The 22,700-nt window shown below is 38.6% G+C and overlaps 3 protein-coding genes and 1 pseudogene across 3 annotated transcripts; 3 read left to right on the top strand and 1 right to left on the bottom strand.

Moving 5' to 3' along the window:
• The first annotated feature begins 2,772 nt into the window (after positions 1-2,772).
• On the top strand, positions 2,773-6,868 carry LOC137722637 (serine/threonine-protein kinase STY13-like). Its single transcript, XM_068461685.1, has 6 exons — positions 2,773-3,762; positions 4,076-4,208; positions 4,324-4,519; positions 5,274-5,398; positions 6,037-6,195; positions 6,319-6,868. The coding sequence occupies exons 1-6, from the start codon at positions 3,533-3,535 to the stop codon at positions 6,604-6,606; spliced, it is 1,131 nt and encodes a 376-aa protein (XP_068317786.1). The 5' UTR covers positions 2,773-3,532; the 3' UTR covers positions 6,607-6,868.
• A 101-nt stretch (positions 6,869-6,969) lies between these two features.
• Positions 6,970-8,824, top strand: LOC137722636 (pentatricopeptide repeat-containing protein At5g15300-like; annotated as a pseudogene).
• Positions 8,825-11,902: 3,078 nt separating this feature from the next.
• LOC137722560 (MACPF domain-containing protein CAD1-like) lies at positions 11,903-15,948 on the top strand. Its single transcript, XM_068461591.1, has 7 exons — positions 11,903-12,680; positions 13,356-13,594; positions 13,680-13,875; positions 13,991-14,068; positions 14,350-14,533; positions 14,649-14,812; positions 15,116-15,948. The coding sequence occupies exons 1-7, from the start codon at positions 12,423-12,425 to the stop codon at positions 15,731-15,733; spliced, it is 1,737 nt and encodes a 578-aa protein (XP_068317692.1). The 5' UTR covers positions 11,903-12,422; the 3' UTR covers positions 15,734-15,948.
• A 510-nt stretch (positions 15,949-16,458) lies between these two features.
• LOC137722603 (expansin-A4-like) lies at positions 16,459-17,586 on the bottom strand. The gene is made up of 3 exons (XM_068461645.1): positions 17,445-17,586; positions 16,972-17,293; positions 16,459-16,819 (listed from the first exon to the last, which is right to left on the bottom strand). The coding sequence occupies exons 1-3, from the start codon at positions 17,584-17,586 to the stop codon at positions 16,516-16,518; spliced, it is 768 nt and encodes a 255-aa protein (XP_068317746.1). The 3' UTR covers positions 16,459-16,515.
• Between the last annotated feature and the right edge of the window lie 5,114 nt (positions 17,587-22,700).

The raw sequence follows: 22,700 nt of genomic DNA on the forward strand, positions 1-22,700 counted from the left end.
CACCCTCTAAGGCCGACTCACTCAACTGGTCCCAACCAACCCCCAACCCCCAATACATCCCCGGTCTTCCCAAGGGGCCCAAACTCTCTCCACACCCTCAAATCCTCCAGGTCAAGTCATGGCCCATGCGGCCATACCACAATCCTAACTCACGTGTCACGTGTCGCTCTCACGTGTCATGAATTAATTGGAAGTGCATTACTCAATTTATTTATATTATTATTTCATGTTCATAATGTATTACAGGCCACTAGAATGTTTGCACGTGCAAATTTCAAAATTAAGATATTTCTCCCAGGCTCCAAAACCAACGCTCCAAGCCTTCCAGGCACAAAACATTGAAAAGTCCTCTTCGGGGACAAAGCTCCCACACCATCATGGACAGAAGACGATATTCTCTTGTCTCAATCTCTCTCTTCTTTTTATTCGTTTTATTTGAAAGATTATAATTAAACCACTTTAATATTTTGTATCGATTCTTTTATATAATAAAAAAAAAAGATAAAAAGATAAATATAAGAGGAAGAGAGGGAAAAAGATGAGAATATGAAAGAAGAGAATTTTACTCTTACGATGATGGTAATACAAATTGGCACCAAATAATATGTCAAAATATTTACTTTTCTTTTTCTGACCCATGTTTATGGCATGGTTATTTTGAGAATTTTACTTGAAAACCAAACCCTTAGGCCTTAAGGATATGCTAAGGTAGTCGACATTGATACATTAAGAACTGAAATTCGAATTTGAGTGCAAGAAAATAATGCGCACTATCTTATCCTTATGAATTGGCCCAATTCATCTAAGGACATCACATCTCAATTTATAAATGGACCTATTTGAACGATCATTAGTTTCGAGTTCAAAACTAGTTGTTTTACTACTTTAAGCTACACTGAGGGGAGAGGGAGCATTTGAACCCCGGGGGGGGGAGGGGGGGGGATGACATAATGAGTTGAAAATGAAGAACTTATTCACCAAGACAATACAACTCCTGTTGTTTACGATTTTTTTTAATCATTAATTTTACAACCAAGGCTAACCTCAAATTCATATCACCAGCAATGACTGGTATCATTTCATCGACCAAATTTTTGTCTATTTGATTGTACCACGTTGATACAATCTTTGATGCAATACAATTGTTATGTCTAAAATTTTGTGAATCGGTGACAGGTTTAGAATGCATAATAAATTTTGTAGATTGCCAGTAACAGCACAATTGCTACATATAACATTTTGTAAATCCATAAAAATCGAATAACATTTTCAAATATTCATGTAAGCGAATATATGAGAATTGGATTTTCATTCCTTTTAACTTTGAATAAGTCTTAGTCCACCATATCATATTGTATTATATTCACTTGAATAGGTGAATTAGGTGAACCAAGTAATATCTAAACACAAATAAATTCCATCTAACAACTACAAAAACAAGACTTTGGAAACAAACTCAAGTGTCAAGAAATATCACAATCCCTAATATCCAATGGCCGCCCTCTCCTTATCAAGGTGTAAAGATTGACATTTAAAATCAAAATAGACACATTTTATTTTTAGGTCAATAAAATAGACACATTTGAGTTCATACAAATTTAAAGAAATATCAACACCGACGTCCCATACACAAAAATACTCCCACTTACTTCATAAGAAAATTCAAAGTTGTCTTTTTCATTCATTTATTAAATACTATGATAAATAGATTTGAAAAAAGCAATGGATAAAAAAGATGGAAGAGGATCCTCTCCGGATCCACTTTGTGGGAATTATAGGGATCCCTATATTTTAGTCGTTCATCGTATATCATACAGTTAATTTTTGTCATGTACTATTTGTGTTTAATTTTAAATAAAAAAAGTCAAATGATTTCTAACCGCATGATGCATGATGAATGACTAATATGTGAGGATCCCTAGGATCCCCATAATTTAGATCCGGATGAGATCCAAATCCAAAAAAAAGTAGTCCTAACTCCCAACTTCTTTTCAAATTTTTATACAACTAATATCAAGGGAGCGGAGCCACTAGTAGTATATCTACTAATGTAATTAAGACAGATTCTCGTTGACAGTGTGTTCGATATTAAACAATTATGCTGATCTATTATGTGATTTTACACAACTCTTCACGCATAAATATTTTTAATTATTTTTAGTTTTAATTGTAACCCCTTGTAGCTTTCATTGTAATTCTTTTTTTAACAGAATGATATTTTAAATTATTCTACTTTGCAAAAATGAGAATTTGAACACGAATAGTCTCAAATACTGTAAACCGACTGGCCTAACTCTCATGAATAGGACATATCAACTTCCCATCCAAGCGCGAGCCGAGCCGAGCCGAACAAGATGCCTTTGTCACAACATGACTTCTCCATCTAAGCAACCTCTCGACTAGGCTAGCAATTTGGACGAACCATTAATCTTACAAGAAACAACATAAAAAGTAATATATTTCGAGTTAACTTGTTAAGGAGTCGAAACGTTATTGAATCACTCATTAAGAATCTGTTAATAAATTAGATCGTTGTTAGATCACCAGTTAAAATAACAAGAATGATACAATCTATTATAATAACGAGTATGATACGAAAACGACACACACATCACAAACACATCCGTTTGGCAGGGACCATGAACGTCCAAATCGCAGATGCCACGCCCGTAACGAGCAAACCTTTCTTGTATGCTCTCCACGTGTCCCCTACCCATTCGCCACATCACTTTCCTCTTTTTACTCTCACCTCTAAAGTTTTGAACTTTAAACCCTCGTCGGAACACTCTCGGAATTTTTATCTCTCATCGGAGCTCTCCTCCTCAGTGGGTAGAGAGAGAAAACGCCACGATTTCTAGAGAGAGAAAGGAAAGCGAAGCTCGGAAAACAGAGATTAGACTATCTCTCTCGTGCTTTCTAGGTTAGGGTTTTTTTCCTTTTTCGTGTCGAAGTTCAAAGAGAAAAAGAAAAAGAAGCTCCGAGCTAAAAATTAGACGTTAAAGGTCGCGATTCTTTGCTTTATTACTGATATTTTAATTGGAATTATCTTTTTCTCGGATAAATTTTCTCGGGAAAATTTAGCGTCGACTGTAAGTTGCTTTTTGCCCGTTTATCTGGTTTTTCTATGCTGTAAAATTCCTTTTATAAACCGACGAGTCTTCCACCTCAAGCAAAGTTGTTCTTACATGTTTGAATTTTAGATTTTTTTTTTTTTTGGGAAATCAAAAAATTGACTGCTTTTTCTTTGTAGCAATTTCCCCTTGTTTTTTCTTTCCTTTTTGTGATATAAATTCGTGGGGTTCTGGTAGTAGTGGGAGTAGAATCTGCTCTGAATGTTTAGTTTGGATAAGAAAGTTTCAATCTTTGGAGAAATTGGGTTTTTTTGTGATGTTGGTTTTGTGGAAATTGGAGAAAATGTTGAGTTAAACTTGATGAAGGGTCGGAAAATTGATTTGGGATGATGTGGATTTTGTGATTAAGGTGGAAAAGATGGTTGGAATGGGGAATTCTGGAATTGTCTGAGGGTTGCAGCATGAGTTGCAGCATGAGTTGCAGCGTGAGGAGCGGCGGAAGAGAAGGGAGGGAGCGCGAGCAAGCCGTTTTGAGGAAGTCCGTGGATGTCGAGACCAACTCGGGCTCGCAGAATGGTTTGATTGCCGCCCAGCAGCTGACAATTGACGAGAATTTGCTGGTGGACCCGAAATTATTGTTTATCGGGGCGAAAATTGGTGAGGGAGCACATGGCAAGGTTTATGAAGGAAGGTCAGTCTCAATTCCTTTTCAGTCAACTCTTATGCTCTCAACTTAGTTGCTATTTACTTTGCTTGCTGTGTTTGGTAAAAAAATGTAATGTTCTTCTTCGAGATTAATTTTCTGTCGATTGACGTTTTATTTGGATGAATGCAAGTCCTGGTTATCAGCTGAAAAGTTTTGTTTGTAGATTTGTGAGAGTTACTGATTTGGTGTCATCAGATGAATTAGGTTGTACCATTGTGTTATTGCGAGGAATGTTTGTGAGGGGTCTGTGTGTTATCAAGTGTATTAGTTATGTACATGTAGTCTAATGATTTTTCAGATACGGTGATCGAATTGTTGCTGTCAAAGTCCTCCATCGTGGGAGCACTACTGAAGAAAGAGCTGCGCTTGAGAGTCGTTTTGCCCGTGAAGTTAATATGATGTCCCGAGTAAAACACGAAAATCTTGTTAAGGTAAGTGCCGTGATTAAGCATGTCCTCTTTAGTTCATGCATGCTCAAACGGTTTGCAAACCATTGGCCTTCATATTGTTTCACTGGAATTCTTAATTTAATTCTTCTTTCTACAGTTTATTGGAGCTTGTAAGGAGCCGCTTATGGTGATAGTTACTGAGCTATTACCTGGGATGTCGCTTAGGAAGTACCTGATGAGTATTCGTCCAAATCCATTAGAACTCCACGTAGCCATTAAATTTTCTCTTGACATCGCTCACGCTATGGAATGTTTACATGCCAATGGGATCATACATAGAGATCTAAAGCCGGGTACCGTTTTGCTAGTTTGAGCTGTACTTCACTTCTGTGGTTTTTTATTGCTGGATAATGTGTAGTGGAACAATTGGCTTGTTTATATTTTATCGGATAGTGCTATTCACACACCCATTTTTACCTCCCACACACCCTTGTTAATTTTTGTCCATTGATCTTCAATTCATCCAACCCAATGGCCGGAATTTGAGAGGGGTGTGAGGGAGGTAAAAATGGTGCTGGGATAGCACTACCCTACTTTTTCAGTTGACAGACATTTTTTTAATAAATAAAATTAAGTAAATAATCCAATTCTTATAAAGGAAACATTGTGTCTCTTTCTTTTTATGGTTCTGTTAAATAAATTAGACGAAATTGCAGTGGTGCTTGAGCTAGAAGTTTACCCCCTTGCCGCAGATGTTGCTTACAGTTTTCTCCAAGTTGAATTATTCTTTTTGTTGGACTTCCATTTAGTTCGGAAAGTTGCTTTCATATGATCAGTTTATGCTATCCTAGGACCAACAGTTTTGAAATGATAAATGGTAAAAGAATGCAGCTTCACTTGGCAAGACTAGGCTGTACTTTAGTTCTAGATGCTTGCCCTTTTTATTTTCAGCTGGGTTATGTGATGCTGGTTTTTCAATTTAGTATCATTACTCTTGAAAATTAGTAAGTTTCGTTTTCGTGGATCACATGAAGCATTTTTATGTGGCTCAATTAGTATTATTATTCTTATGGTTTTTAATGATACATATGAAATGTCATATTGCAGACAATTTGTTGCTTACGGCGAATCAGAAACATGTAAAGCTTGCAGATTTTGGTCTTGCAAGAGAAGAAACGGTTACAGAGATGATGACAGCAGAAACTGGGACTTACCGCTGGATGGCTCCTGAGGTTTGTCAACATGTTATCTTGCTTGTTTTATATTACTTTTAATCGCTGATACAAGAACTTTTATTTGGTTGAATAAACTGGACAGGTCTAGCCTTGTTGTTTTGGAAACGTTGCATGGTTGTTTGAGTAGAATGCAGAACAATAAGTTATTACTCTCGTTCTGCCTTCTGAACGTATTTATAGGTGCATTTCAATTGTGTATCTATGATAGATAGGTTTGAAAATGCTTCATTTGAAATACGAATATTGCCAGAATAATTTTAAACCTTGATTTGTCCATAACTACTCTGGTTGCTGGGGCTGATTTTGGGTTTGGAAGGACTTTCCTACACGCAGAAACATAGACATTGACAATGACTTGGTGCAGATATTTAACTGTTACATATGGATTCGAATTTCGCAGTTCGTGGTTTCTATTTTAATTAGGGTTGGAGGGGATGAGTTAGGGTTTGTATAATACGTTGAACTAGTTACCATGTATCCCAAGTATCATTTAACAAAATGTTAGAACACTATCAATCATGCAACGTTATGTGCTGATGAGTCAAGCTTTGTAGTTCCATTCGGGTCCTTTTGGTTGGTTTTTGTTTCTGAATCTGCTTAAAAGCTATATTGATCTGCTTTAATGTATCTTGCAGCTGTATAGCACAGTAACTTTGCGACAGGGAGAGAAGAAGCATTACAATAACAAGGTCGATGTATATAGTTTTGGGATTGTCTTATGGGAATTATTGACTAACCGCATGCCCTTCGAAGGCATGTCCAATTTGCAGGCCGCTTATGCTGCTGCTTTCAAGGTATGACAATTCAATCTGTTATTTCTGTTAATGCATTGGGTCATTCTGTGCAGTCTGTCATTTCTGTTAAAACCAGTATTCTTTTTTATGTTGCTTACTCTTGCATTGTGTCTGAGAATGCAGCAAGAGAGGCCTCTACTTCCGGAGGACATATCGCCCGATCTTGCATTTATCATTCAGTCATGTTGGGTTGAGGACCCTAATCTAAGGCCTACGTTCAGCCAGATCATCCGCATGCTCAATTCGTTCCTCTTCAAACTCTTACCACCCTCACCGCCGATACCAGACACTGACATGAAAGAAGCAGCAGCAAGTAACGGTACCATGACTGAATTATCTGCCAGGACAAGAGGGAAGTTCGCTTTCCTCAGGCAACTGTTCAATGCCAAGAGGACCAAGAGCTCACAGTGAGCAGGCAACATATTTTTGGAAACCATCTTGTTCCAACTGAAAGGAACTAGGCAGACACACGATCGTAGATACAATTTTAGCGAATTCGTGATCAATCACTCGAAAAACGATGATATGATGTGCAAAAGACGAGAAAACACGAAATCAAATAGTGTTTGATGGGTGGAAAATTCATCAAGAAAATAAACAGAAAAAAATTGAGGTTGGTTGTTGTGTAGGAGGTGACCTTATTGTAAAGGAACAATTTTCTCTTCTCATCAAATGGAACCCCTTCTTTTATGCCAAATCATTCCGTGTATTTACATTTGTAACCTTGTAGGTAAAGAAATTCCAGCCAAAATAGTTTGCTAATAGAGGGTTACCATGGTCATAACATCTGATGCGAACGTCGTCGTTTCGGGACTCTTCAAATACATAATAAAAATCCAATCAGCTGCCGAGAAAGCTCAGAGCTTTCGGAATGGAAGATGCTGAGTGTGAACCTCGCCGTCTCCCACACACTCTCCAAGCTTCTGCAACTTCCACATTTCTCTTCCATGGCGCAAGTCGAATCGGCCCAAGCTTTCCTCACGAAGGCAGGTCTCTTCTTCTCTCACCAACCCATTGTTGGAAAGCTCGTTGCTTTCGCGTCGCTGTCGCCGCTGGGATGCCTGGCGCACGCCCATGCCCTGTTCGAAGAGACCCCCATGGACGACCCCTTCGTCTGCAACACCATGATCAGAGCTTACAGCAACAGCGTCTTCCCCGTCAGAGCAATACAAATTTACAACCGTATGCAGGAGATGGGTGTTGGGTCTGATCACTTCACCTTCAATTTCGCGCTCAAGGCTTGCGCCAGAGTGGTGAAGCAGATGGAAGATGGTGTGAAAACGCACGGATTTGGGGTGGATAGAAAGGGAGGGGAAATTCATTGCCGGGTTTTGAAGTTGGGGTTCGATCGTGATTTGTATGTGCGGAATTCGTTGCTTTTTGTGTACTGTCAGTGTGGGTTTGTGAGACTTGCGCGGTGCGTGTTCGACGAAATGACTGAGAGAAGTGTTGCTTCTTGGAATATTATGATATCAGCTTATGATCGGGTTAACGACTTCGAATCCGCTGATTCTTTGTTTCGATCGATGCCTGAGAAGAATGTGGTTTCCTGGAATACTTTGTTGGCAAGGCATGTTAGGTTGAGCAACATTGAGGCTGCGAAAATGGTGTTCAGAGAAATGACAGGGAGAGATTCAGTTTCTTGGAATTCTATGATTGCTGGGTATGTTCAGGTTAGAGATTACGATGGAGCATTGAAGCTCTTCAATGAAATGCAAGTTGCCGAGGTGGAAGCTACTGAAGTAACGCTCATATCAATCTTGGGTGCTTGTGCTGAAACTGGCGCGTTGGAGATTGGAAGGAAGATCCACGAGTCCCTGAAGCACCATAAGATTGGAGGGTATTTGGGGGTTGCCCTTGTAGATATGTATTCGAAATGCGGAAAATTGAATTCAGCCTGGGAAGTGTTCCATGAGCTGAAAATGAAACCCGTCGGCTGCTGGAACGCGATGATTGTGGGTCTGGCCGTACATGGTTACTGCAACGAGGCTCTGAAATTGTTCAAAACTATGGAAATGCAGCATGGCGAAGTCAGGCCTAATCGCATTACATTCATCGGCGTTCTCATTGCGTGCAGCCACAAAGGTTTGGTGGAAGAAGGACGCCGGTATTTCAATCACATGATTCAAGAATACAACATTATGCCGGACAATAAACATTACGGTTGCATGGTTGATCTTCTCAGCAGAACGGGATTGCTTGAAGAAGCCTACGAGATGATCAAAACTGTGCCTAGCGGCGCAACCTCCTTGCTGTGGAGGACCTTGTTGGGTGCTTGTAGGGTGCATGGAAACGTAGAATTGGCGGAACAAAGCTTTCGGCAGCTTGCGAAATTGGAGCCTCCAAGGGATGCAGATTATGTTTTGTTGTCAAACATCTATGCAGAAGCAGAGAGATGGGACGACGTTGAGCGTTTGAGGAACGAGATGATTTGTAAGGGAGTCCCCAAAACGCTCGGCTTCAGCCATGTAGAGATGAAGTAATTGAAGACAAGTTATGATTTTATATGGATAATTGGATATAATTTGTCAGCAAAACAAAACCACTTTGTAACAGATTTTGTCAATTGAAATTCTGAAGTCTTACAAGTAATTATGTTAGTCAATTTTCATTCTATCGTGCAAATTTGGGTTGGAACTTAAGTATTGTTAAACAAGAACGTACAAGAAAAAGATGTGGGGAAATCATGTTATTTTTGTTATCAGCCTTGAAAGTATTTTTGGTAATTTCTTTTGAAAAGTAGTGCTTGGCCTTCATGTGCCTTACCCTAGCAGGCGTGCAATGGTGCTGTGCCTGCACTCTCTCTGTGTTTGCATGTTGGCGTGTGGTATTGGGACTTTGAAGGACTGATGAAGGCAACAATGCATGACCATGTTCGACACTTTCCTCTGGTCTTAATGGTGTCATACACATGTCACTGTCTACTATTTTGGCTATAGACTAAGGTTCCCTCATTAAAAGCAAAGAAAATTACCTCCACCTGGAACGTAGTGACCACACGGATGGTACAGCGACAATATGTTATCTTTTATTCTGGTTTGAAGGGTGTCATATAGACAAAGGTTCCTTTAGTGAAGGGAGAGAAAATTTACTTGTACCTTACAACTGAGATGTCATTGTGGTGTTGTAAGCTGATCATTTATTGTCATGTGTTTTAACCTTTATATAAAAGTGTGGGCCTATCATGAGCATCTCTAGTGTCACAAGTACAATGTATTGCGATGTCATGTACTAATGATGCAATGTCACGTGAAAACTGTTCCCAATAAGAGTGTGGGACTATCACGAGCAAGGTTTTAAAAGACACTAGGCACTAGTCGGGCGACGAGCTGGGACCTAGCAGCTAGGCGGAGTTTAGATGGGTGCCTAGGCAGATTTAAGTAAATCTATTATATTTCGTGTAAATAAGTGTTTATTTATACTTAAAATATATATAATTTCAATATAAACTACAAAATAAAATTACATATATATTATGAAGTAATGGAACATAATGATAAAATGGGGAACAAGCATATAATGTGTGTTCATTTAAATATTGAACAAGTCTTTTACAATTTATTGAGAAAAATAAAATGCAAAATGAAAGTTATTTATATTCTGTCTAAGTGAGTCACAACCTAGATGGGTGCCTAGGTAGGTCTGGGCGAGCTAGGCGGGCTAAGCGGGTGCCTAGGCAGTCTAGGTGCCTTTTCTTAATTTTCAAACGCCTAGACTTTAATTGGGACGGTGGCCAACCGCCTATCACCTAGGCTACGCTAGGCGGGGATTTTTAGAACAGTGATCATGAGTATCTCAAGTGTAGGATGACTTTAGAGGCACAAGTACAATGTCCTTGTGATGTTATTACTAATGATGCAATGTCATGTGTAAACTGCACCTAATAAAATGGTAATTTGAGGCTTTCTATATTTAGGGAAAAGTACATTTGTCTCTTTGGGTGCGTTTGTTGTACTGGATTATCTCGAACTAGATTAGCTTGAGGGACTAAGCTGGACTGATTTAGTGAAGCGTTTGGTGCAGTGTCGAACTAAGAAATAGAATAATTATAAATAATAAATAAAAGGAAAAAACAACCGGTGATATATAAAAAAAATATCCATGTTATTGTTATTTGCTTCAACTTCAATTTCAACCAACATCAAAATTTCAACCAAAATTTCCAGTTCCTAAATTCTACCAACTTCAATTTCAACTAAAATTTCCAATTCCCAAATTCCACCAAAATTTCAATCAATTTCAACCAACTTCAATTTCAACTAACCTACAGTCAAATTCTAAATTGCATATTACCCAGAGGAAGAATTGGCAAATTAACTCATAATCTACCCCAAAAATTCATGTTCTCTATTAAAAACCAAAGATTTACAGCCTCAATTTCTCAAAGGCCACGCATTGGCAATATATTTCCCATGAACGGTAAGCAAATCAGGTCTCCATCTGCGTCATTAAGGCCTCTATCTACGAATCAAACCTCCAGCCACGAGCCTCCATTTTCAATTGCGGATCTTAGTCAACCAAATCCATCCCTGTTCCTTCGACCCCACCATCGTCTCCTCCTCCGAACCCCTCTTCTCCGATGACCCACCCTCATCCCATCCTCCAATTGACGTGAATGGCCATGCTGCCAGCAGTGGAGAGCTCAGACTCATCCTTGCACCTATCGTCGTTGTTCTCATCTTTTATGTAGCTCAGATTAAACCCAAAGAAGCGCAAAGCTGAGATTTTGTACATCTCGTCGACGATCGTTGCCGTCGATGGTGTGGTCCGACGAGGTTGGTCGAGCAAACCAAAACAAAGACACGAGGAGGACGGTTGGACGAGGACGCGAGGAGGAAAGGACGCGAATGGTCTTAGCAGTCCCCTACTGATTGGGGGGTCTCGCTAAGCCCTTCTAACGAAAGACTTAGTCGAAGTGTGTTTGGTCTAATCCCATTAAACCTAATCCTTGTGCAAACCAAACATGAGACTACACTAGCAATTAGTCTAGTCTAGTTCAGTCCCCCCTAATTCGGTCAAACAAACACACCCTTTAAGTAAACTGCACTTGTACATTTGGCTCTTGAAGTTAATTGAAATTGTGGCCTATTTTGATGGAAAGACATTCCCTTATTTTTTACGGAAAGACTTTTCCTTTTCCATATAAGCAAGTAATTAGTAGAGATTTTTCCAAAAGACTGTTAATTTCCAGTCTTTTCCTTTTGTTTTTGGCCAAATTGCCAAAAGCACTTTTCAAAGAAAATTTATTATGGATTTCTATTTCCGTGAAATTCGGACAACTCAAAGATTCTAAATTTCAGATTCGTTGTCCAATTTTAGTTTGAATTTCAAAGTTTTTAATTACTATGCACCGAAGTATCGTTATGCCTTGGAGTTTTAAACGGTAAGGTGATTTGAATTCTTTGACCAAATAAAAATATGAACTATCACATTTTTTAGTCTTTTTGGAAATTTCTTGTTGAGGACATTGGGATCAAAATAAATTAGTAAAATAAAACAAAATAAAAATAATAAAAATAGAATTAGACCAACAAGGCAACAACAACCGAGCTTCAAATTCAATCCCGTACGTGTGACCTGGCCCCAGTGTAAGACGGCAATGTTGTTGACCGGTCGGAAGCCGTCTGATCAAATCAGAAACGCACGTGGCGGAATCAAAAACAAACACTTGAAGTCAATGCCGTCTCCTCGTTGTAACTCGGAAGCTGGTAGAAAAGTAAGCGAAATTTACAGAGAGAGAAAGAGAGAACTGTAGAGAGGGAGAGAGGGAGAATTGTGGAGAGAGAAGGGGTGGGAGAAGTACACACACAGAAAGAGAATGAGAAAGATTGGATAATCTTTCCATGGATTTTTGAGATCTAGAGGAAGGAGAAAGAGCTCCAGCTTGTTCGACATATCGAGTTCGAATCGAAGATTTTTCAGAGTCAAAGCAGCCGAAGAACAGAGAGAGAGAGAGAGAGAGAGAGAGAGAAGTCAGCCGAAGAACAAGTCCCGAGCTTTCTCGAGAAAATGGTCGAACAGAGAAATCTCCAAAAACCCAATTCAGAAAACGCCACGATTTCCCAATCCCCTGTGGGTTTCTGGGAAAGTTTCCAACTTGGTCCTTTGAATTGAGCTCCAGAACCCGAACAGGCAACTGGGTTTTGTGTTTCGAATTTGGGGTCGGGTTTTATCATCCGTGATCAGAAGAAGAGTGAGAGGGTTTTGGGGCAGTAGTGTGATGAGAAATGGGAGAAAATGCAGCAGCTTTGCACACAGCTGTGAACTCCGTACAGGCATTAGGAAGAGGTTTCGACGTGAACTTCGATACAAGGTTGCTATACTGTAAGGGAGCTGTGGGTACCAGGATTCTGGAGCTTGACCAGGAGTGCACCAGGGATATCTGCCTATATGATGAGATAGTTGTACCGGGTGTTTCGAGGGACATCAGGCATTCGCAGGAGGCCGGCGGCCGGCAGAGCTCTGGAGTCTGCAGCTTCCATGAGGTAATGCTTACGGTTTCATTGTATTATGGGATTGTTGTTTGATTGTGTACTTAGGTTGTTGTGTTTGCTATGAGGGTTTAGGTGGATGTTGTAAGAGTTTGTGAATTGGGTTTAGGTTGCAATTTTGCAAACATTTTACTATGATGTGACTGTAGGGAAAGCGGATACGTGTTTAAGTTATGAGATTGATGTTCTTGAAAAATATGTCGCAAATTTGAGTAAGAAATGATGGGTAGTTGCAGAAAGTTAAATGGAACTTCATAAATGTGTTTGTTTTTAGCGTCGGACGGGTTTAATGTAAAGGCATGGAAAATGGTCATCTCCATATGGCTCCGACTCCATGTTTTGTGTCCTGCCACGGTTCATGTGTGATAATAATGTTCGTAAATTACTTCCCTCAACGCACTAGCTACAACGTGTTAAACCTTTTTAATAATGTAATGGACTAGGAAATAGCCGGGTGATTGAATGCTCAGCTTGTAGGTACTTGTATGAGCTAGTTTAGCAACCAAACAAGAGCAGCATCTTAGTGGTTTTGAGACATTGGTGATTGTGCTCAACAGCATTTATCTCTGTTGCATTTTTTAAGAGGCTGTGGCTTACTTTTAACACTGTGTGTGTGAGAGAGAGAACCCCAAAGTTATTTAATGTGATCCTCGTGGCAAATGGTTGCAGATGGTTGAGTATTTCAATCAAAAGTCTAACGCATCTGGCAGCTTTCCTCTTGGGAGTTTCAACTTTGCATTTAGCTTCACTGGTTCAAAACATATTGATGCTGCAGCCACAAAGACTCTTTGTGTGGATGGATTCTATATTCCACTTGCTAAGGTCCAACTTTTCAAATCCCCAATAGTGTTGCAAGAAAATGTTAAACAGGCTGTCCCGAGTAGTTGGGATCCAGCATCCTTGGCAAGGTATGATTATGTATAACTTCAGTAGAAATATAGTGATGAAATAGTTACAAATGTTTCCTAATAACTGGTCACTCTTTCTTGATAGCTTTATTGAAAATTTTGGAACGCATGTCATAACATCAGTAACAATTGGTGGGAAAGATGTAATTTACGTTAAACAACACCATTCATCTCCATTGTCTACCATGGAGATCAAAAACTATGTCCGGGACATTGGAACTCAAAGGTTCTCAGATACAGAAAGCAATGGAACTTCAGGTCAAATGAAATTCAATGATAAGGCTAGTTCCGCTTTGTTTCTTTTCCTTTTTATTACTTAATAGCCTCCGTCTTTACTTGAAATTTAATTTCTGAGTATCACTTTTTATATATATATATATATATATATATATTCAGGGTGGTGATCCTGGTTTATTCAACAGTCAAGGGATATATCCTCAACCCACTAGTGCACCATATCTTGCTGGGAAAGAAGTATGTAACGCATTTATTATTTGTCTGCAGTATCTCTGATGCGCTTGATGGTTTATCATGAGAAACAAATTTAAAAAAAGTATATAGTTGCTTCTGTCTCTGAACCTCTATTTTCCTTACATATAATATAGTTTACCATTTCTTAAATACATAAGAAGTACAGAGTAAACTCTCACCCAGCCCTTGATTTTGGCACACCTTTGAACATTTAATCACCTTGCTACCAAGTTGTGTTAGTTCTAGATGTTATTTCTCACTACCTTAAATTATTGTTGATGCAGGATGTCACGGTCATTTTCAGAAGAAGGGGAGGAGACGACCTGGAACAAAACCACACCCAATGGGCAAGAACTGTCCGTTCCTCTCCAGATGTAATTGAGATGACATTTTTTCCTATAGCAGCCCTACTGGAAGAGATACCTGGAAAAGAGCACCTGACTCGAGCTATTGGTCTTTACCTTGAATGTACGACAAATGAAATTGTCATAATAGATCAGTTAGAGTTTTCTTTTTCCTGTAGTGTGCTCTAGCGTCAGCAGTAAGGTAATCCTGATAAACGGTTTTGAAATTCTTCTTGTAGATAAGCCTCCAATAGAAGAGCTGAGATATTTCCTGGAGTTTCAAATTTCTCGAATTTGGGCTCCTGTATATGATAGAAATATTGGGCATCAAAGAAAGGAACCTGTTTGCCCATCCTTGCAATTCAGCATAATGGGGCAAAAGCTTTATGTCAGCCAAGAACAGGTACGTCTTTTTCCAGCAATCAATCTCTCTTCACTGAGCTCTTCTATCCTTTAGGAGGCATATATCTGTCTTTGGACAAAATGAGACAAAAATTTGTTCCATTCTCTTTGGGCGGGGCCTGGATTGTATGAGACAGTGGGACATCACGTCCTTGAGATGTATAAATAGCCATTTCATTATTTTTTGTGATTTCGCAGTCTGAATTTGATTCATGGTTTGATAAAAAAACCTTAGTTGTCAAAATTACACATCGTTCTTGGTTATGTCGTGTAATCCCCATCAATGAAATTTTACAATGTGCAGGTTACTGTTAAACGGAAGCCAGTCACAGGCCTACGGTTATATCTAGAAGGAAGCAAGCAGAATCGACTTTGTATCCATCTTCAACACTTAGCATCTCTTCCAAAGATCCTTCGACCATATTGGGACAGTGATGTGGCAATTGGTGCTCCCAAGTGGCAAGGACCTGAAGAGCAGGACAGCCGATGGTTTGAACCAGTAAAATGGAAAAACTTCTCTCATGTGAGCACTGCACCAATCGAGAACCCTGAAACCTTCATAGGGGATCTCTCTGGTGTCTACATAGTCACTGGTGCACAGCTCGGAGTGTGGGACTTTGGATCGAGAAATGTCTTGTACATGAAGCTGTCATATTCTAGGCTGCCAGGCTGCACCGTACGGAGATCCTTGTGGGATCATATGCCAAATGAAAAGTCAAAGAAAGCAACATCCATGGGCGACTCAAGTTCAGGTTCAAGAGAACATGTCGCTGGCAACAAGTTGGTGAAGGTTGTGGACATGTCTGAGATGAGCAAGGGGCCACGAGACCATCCTGGTCATTGGCTGGTTACCGGCGGAAAGCTTGGCGTGGAGAGAGGGAAAATTGTTTTAAGAGTGAAATATTCGTTACTAAGTTATTGAGTCGTTTATACATTTGCAAGATTGATGTGCACAGTGGTGGTTTTTTGTTAGGTGAGAGGTAGTGTCTTTGGTGTTCATCTTGCATGTAACCTTTGGCTGTGTGATGGACAAAAAGAGTGAGAAGAGGATTGTGTCTTTGGGTGGTTTTAGAGTGAGTAGGTGCTGCCTCTTGAGATGTGTTTGTAAGTAAAAAGTTTGATATGTTAAGTTAATTTCGTGAAAGAAGCCACGTTTTAGAGCAATTATATCCCTCATTTACTAGGATCATAATTAATTGAATTGTTCCTTAAGGTGGAAGAGTTGTCCTCTTTCATATGTTTAGCAAAGCTTAACAAAAATAAACGAAAACATACACAAATGAATCTAGTTACAAAGGTTTGGAGAAAAAAAAATTGAAGCTTGAGGGCTTTTGAGATGTCAATAAAGAAGCACTAAGTTGTGCTTGATGTTACATGTTTAGAACTGGTTCTATTTCTATTTATTTTCCAAATATACAGTTTATTGTCGGGTTTTCTCTAGTTTTATTGTCTATTGATAGTTTGTAACCAGTTCTTTTTGTATTTATTTTCTAATTCTGTGCATTTACCAAAAACAATTAATGAGAGAGAAATATAAACATAGTGGCATACTTAGCTGGATGTATAAAATTTGCATCTACATCATTGATGTGATATTATACTTTTACAAAATCAGAGATGATAACTGCAAAGCAGTTTTATGGATAATTAATTTATGAATATATAAGTCTATTTTTGTATATGTAATTGTTCTCCAGAAATGATCTAAAACTGGCCACCTTCAAAAGTCTGTCCAAACTGCCAACCAGCCGGCACGACATTGTAGCTGGTGACGGTGCGTCCGTCGCTAGTGGTGACCTTGAAGGAGAGCCTCTGGCCATTGAGGTAGGAGTTGCTCTGCCAATTCTGGCCCCAGTTTCTTGACATGGGTAGCCACCCTGTCCTAGAACCCTTGATAGACACTGCACGGACGTCCCCTGCACCCCCAACATTTGTGATCAAAACCAAGTTGAAGTATGAGTGGCCATTGATGGTGAACCTTATGCCTCCTTTCTTCAGACATGGAACCCTAAACAAGAAAATTACAACTAATTAATCACTACAAATGTGTCTTTAAGCTATTACAATTTTCTCTCGTTAGTAGCAGGTCTGGTATGTTATGTTGTTAGACTGTCAATTAAATCCTTGATAAGTTGAATTCATCTTGTTTAGATATGTTACCTTCTAAAGAGTACTGGGACAATTCCACCACGATATTCAGCGATATGCAAGAAAGCAGGCTCAGCCAAATCAAAGTGTTGAAGAGGAGGGTTGCACCAGCCACCGTTGTCGTTAGACAAAGCATTATTAGGAGGACAGAAGTTGGTGGCTGTGACAGTGATGACACCGCCCGGGAGGCACCATTTGGGGTCACTCTGATGGTTGCATCTTAGTTGGTAACACGCTCCGCAACTCAAACCACTGTTGAAAAGAGCAGTGCTTAGAGCTGCGGTGCTAGTCCCGTACCCCTGGCTGTACAAGTTTCCATAACCACACGCACCTCCTACAAATAAGAGTAGACCCGAAATTTGCGTATATGAAAAACTATAACATCAAATGGTGAACAAAATTGGTGAGCGTAGCGGCTCTCATTTAGCATTTAGAAATGATTAACCGTAAGCACTATATAAAGAACGTAATCACTTCAAGCTTACCCATTGTGCCAACAGCATCACTGCCACCATAAAATGTTGCATGACCAGTATGCCATCCGCCATCGGAGGCATGCGTGACTTGAAGACTTAAGTGGCATATGAAGAAGAGAAACTGCAGGATCTTCACTGCTTTCATAGCCATTGTTTGATCTTAATCAATTTGTGAGTGTCTGTGTGTTCGTGAGTGAAAGGGTGGCTCGGCATATATAGTAAGGAAAAAGAGTAGCGAGTACCGTTCGAGCATTGAAAAATGAATAGTTGGGTGCGATTGTCACGTTGAGCTTGAGCCGAACTCAACAACCGTACTAAATGGTTTTTAATCACCTCATGACTGATTACTATTAATTTAATAATATATACGCATGTAAAATGTTATATGTTGGATTCTCCTTAATTTCTAATTCCAACTTAAAAACTAGAGATTTTTCAGTATAATTTCAATCTAACATGTATTATATATAAAATATGCATTATTACTTTTTAGGTCAGTAACTTATTCAGTATTACGTTCACTCATATAACATCACATAATATTGAAATGGCCACAACTCAAAATATTTTGGAATCAAAACCCTAGTTCGCTACTCACTCGAGCACTCTTCTCTATGTCATTTTTCTTAATTATTTTAAATTTAACTTGGGAATTTAGTTTAATTTCCTCTAAACCGACAAACACATAACTAGTAATGTAAATTGTCAACCCCTAAATATAAAATTTTGATGATAATTTAGTTTAAACATAATTGTATTTTGTTTAGAGGAGGGGCAGTCTGAGAAAAATTTGAAGGATCACGAGGGAGTAGGAACAATAAAATAGGGTTGACCTGGAAATTACAGTGACGTGTACTAATTGTTGGAGGGTTGAATCACATGGAGGATTATATTATAGATTGATTGGTTGAGCTACTGGCCGTCCCAATAAGGGGTCTTGTTAGGGAGATGATGATGTGGCAGTAGAAGTTGAGACAAGGTTGGAACTTAGAAGCACATCCCAAATTATAGTTTCCAAAACCAAAAAATTCTATTTATTAATATGATGAAACAGATATAGGTTACGCAAGTTAGTTAAGATAGTGTGAACAGTTCGCAATCAAGTTCAAGTTTACTATTTTGCATATTAGAGTAGTTTAAATGGTCAATCTTAGTTTACTAAGTTTCTTGGTTTTCAACATTAGAGTAGTTTAGTAGTAGCTAAAGTCAAAATTTTGGGACAGTTTGAGGTTGTTGTTAAGTCAACCGTTAACTAGTGGCGTGGCGCCTAGGTGGACAATGACCAAGTGTCACGTGCCAATATAGGGCTCATGTGGATATTAAAAATTTTAAAATTATAAAAGAATTTAAAATTAAAATAAAAAAAAATTAAAAAAAAAAAACTAAAACCCTAAAATTTATGCTTTTAATTTTAAATTTGAAATTGTTTTTTAATTTTTTAATATCCACGCGGCCTAGATTGATATGTGGCACCCAGTCATTGTCCACGTAGGTGTCACGCCACAGGTTAATTGCTGACTTAACAACAACCTTAACGGATGTATGAAACCGTCCCAATATTTTGACTTCAAGTACCACTCTCAATTGAATAATAATAATAAAAAATAAAAAAAATAAAAAAATAAAAAAAATAAAAAAAAACTTAATATACCAAATGTTGAAAATTAAGAAATTTGAAAATAGTAAACTGAAATTAACCCTTAAATATATGTCCTAATTAACATGCGTGCATGTTCATTGTTTCACTTGAAGTAACGTAAAGATGATGAAAATGAGGAAGGTCCTACATCTAGCAGGTAAACCAATGTTTTCATTGGAAAGAGATCCTCTTCGGATCTCTTCTACCAAGGTCACCGGATTAAGTGATCTGGACTCTTGAAATTTAATCCGATGCCTAAAAACAGGGGTCCCTTTAAAGGTTATAATAATTTTAACCGTTGGATCAAATTTCATAAGTCCGGATCACTTGATTCAGTGGTCTTGGTGGAAGAGATCCGAAGAGTATCTCTTTCGTTTTCATTAGCATTATGTTAGGGTAGCCCACGCCAGGTCAGCAATTATACATCTCATAAAAGTTCTTCATAAGCACACACTCACTCCATGTATGCACCTTTGAAGGGCGCTTTAAGTCTTTATGATCGTACATAGGGCATCCCTCACCCTCCAAATTAAGGTCACACATGCATGCTACAGAAAACAACTAAAAATAACTGTAAAATATTGCACGTGCTAGGTCAAGGAAATCCAACGGTGGAAAAATATTACCCAGGTGTTCAATTCTTTCTCTGCGTATAGATTGCAAGTCACCGGAGAATATGTGATGGTTCAATCTTTCTAATTTCCTTTATATTTCTATATGTAAGTATAGTTGTCTTTGTTTTTACATTTTAGGATTTATATATCTTCAGGGGCAGATTCATTCACATACTCTGGTGGTCCCGAGACCACCCCAGGAGTTCGAAGGAGTGCTTGTGAGGACCTCCATGATCACCCAACGGTCTGGGCAGATGATGGAAGAGAGAATACCACCAGAGCTGTGTAGATATTGTGCAATAGAAGATTTAGAACAAGAAGAATGATTTAATTTTAGACGAGGAGGAACACAGAAAAGACAACCATGGTTTTGCTATTCTTGGACCTTGGTTCCAACGAAGAAGATTTTCTCTCTCTATTTTCCTCGTGACCAACTCTTCATGTAGTACCCAACCAATACTTTTTATACCATATATTTGACACCATTATTATTTTTTTCTAAAATTCACTTTTCTGAAAAATATTTCGTAAAATATGACGAGCTCATAGTCACCTGAACTTTCATCTCATACAATCAAATTCACTAAAATACTAAAGCAAAAATTGTGATGTTTTTGTATGTTATATGTTAACAACGTAATTAAAATAATAAACCCAAATTCTCAATACAACTATATTTTTTTTACTAAGTGTAAATAGGCACTCATTTATATGATAATAAATAAATTTACTTAAACCTGCCTAGTCCGTCTAGGCTTCTGCCTAGCCCCATCTAGGTACATAGGTTCTAGACACTAACCTAATACCCAACTAGCACCTAGCGTACCTTGATTAGTCACCACCCAAATGCTAGAAATATGTCAGTCACAAAATCAAGGCCCAGTTTGAAAGCCAATACCCATAAAACACTAGCCTAATCCCTTATACGTGTAGTACACTAAGGGTGTCTTTGTTCCACCAAACTATTTCGGTTTAGATTAGTTTTAGGAATTAAGCTGGACTGGCTTAAACTAGACTAAGCTAGATTGATTTAGTGAAACGTTTGGTGCAGTGTCGGACTAAGAAGCAGAATAATTGATAAACTCTAAAATTATATTATTTAATTCATATTATTTTTAATACTTTTTTTTATAAATTATCAGATTATAGTATTATACTATTTAATCTATATCTTTTTTAATACTTAATTATTTTTGACAACCCGTCCCTACTTTTATGATTTTATTAATTTTAAAAGAGTGAATGGACGAAAATGCCATTAAGGCGAGATTGTTGACCTTCGTTGACCATCAATTCGTGAAACGAATAGGCTGTATTTTACCGTATTTTTGAAGTACTCGACGGTACGAACCCGTGGGCGTAAATGGACCTTAATTCCAAGTTAGAAGGAGAAGTTATGAGCCTCAAAAGTAGTGAAACCTTTTATACATGTGGACTTACTATTAGTAGTAAGTCTCTATAATTAGTCAGCCAAATTAGGAAGTTTCCATTTGAGGAAACTAATCCAAAAGCCCAGAAACCCCAACCCAATTCGCGGCCCAATTGACCCCCGCGACCTCCCATTTTCCAACGCCGATTCCGGCCAACTCCAGTGGATTTTTTCAACGCCACCACCAGCATCTTGAATCTCTCACTCCCCTCTACAAAACCCAACCAAGAACAACCTTGATTAACCACCGTACATGGCAGTGCGAGGCCACAAAACCCGATGAAAACCAATGGTGCTCCGACCACCCTTTTCCTTTTTCTGGTGAATCGGAAAAGCGATGGCCGATACCACCACTTGGGTTTTGTAGCCCATCATCCCAGGAGTAAATCTCGACCAGTTTTGACCCTTTTGGACCACCGTAGGCGACGAATTGACGCCAGGAAGCTTTGGGCACCCGTCGGCTTTATCGGAAAATTGATCATCTTCCGTCCACTTTTGGACTTCGTGTCAGCTATAAAATTTGTTCCTCTTGTTGAGCTCTATCTTCCTGTAAATTTTGGTAGAATTTGAAGTTAGTAAAAAAAGTGAGTTTCCGGTAGCCGGAAACCACCACGCGTTGCGGCGCTTGGCCAGCGGGCGGACGCTGCCTTTTGAAGTTAAATTCAATATTCTTTCAATTTGATAACCGTTTGATATAGTTCGGTAGTTTGAACCTAGTATGGAATACTACGCCACTGACCATTTTATGATTCGACGATCCGACCGTTGAATCATACCAAACCTTAATATGTTATAGTACGTAATATTTGAGGACCATAGGAATTGGCGGATTGAGAATCCGACGTACAGATCTTCCCAAATTGAATTTTTAAGTTTGTAAAACAAACGTTGATAACAACCTAATTCTAGCAATTTGTAGAGATCCGACCGTTGGATCGTAAAAAAGTTTTAGTATGTTGTTCTAGAAGCATTGTGTGGACTATGAGAAGTTATGGATCTTAAATCCATGGGCGGAAGTTCCAGGTTGACTTGTATAGGGTTGTGGACCTCAACTTTGATAGAGACTTGACTTTTGGACACTATGCTACGAATTGATCTCAAATATTAAAATCAGTATTACTAGAGACTATGTAGGGCTTAGTGGGCCTATATTGATTAGTGAGTTATCCCATATATATACTAGCAAAGAGCACACACTTTGTGTGTGTGAACAATTTCTGTTAATAAGTGCATATATTTTTTTTTTACTATTACATAATTACTGTTTTGTCCTCCTTATGTAAATATTGTGTATCAAAAGTGAGGGTAAAATTGGAAAAATAAGTAGATGATTGTCATTTTCTAAAAGAAAAAGGGTAAAATAGGGATATCATTGTCATTTTGTCAAAAGGTACAAAATTACTATTTTGCCCTCCTTTTTGTCAATAATGTGTATAAAAATAAGGGCAAAATTGGAAAAAAAATGGAAAAAAAAAAGTTGACAATGAGGGTTCTCTTAATAGAATATATATAGATTGTTGACTTTAGGGTTCACTGTTGACTTTTTGTAAAATTTGACAGAGACCCTCCTTAGCGTATTTCGA

This window comes from Pyrus communis, chromosome 17 (assembly GCF_963583255.1).
Source record: "Pyrus communis chromosome 17, drPyrComm1.1, whole genome shotgun sequence".
NCBI lineage: Eukaryota > Viridiplantae > Streptophyta > Magnoliopsida > Rosales > Rosaceae > Pyrus > Pyrus communis.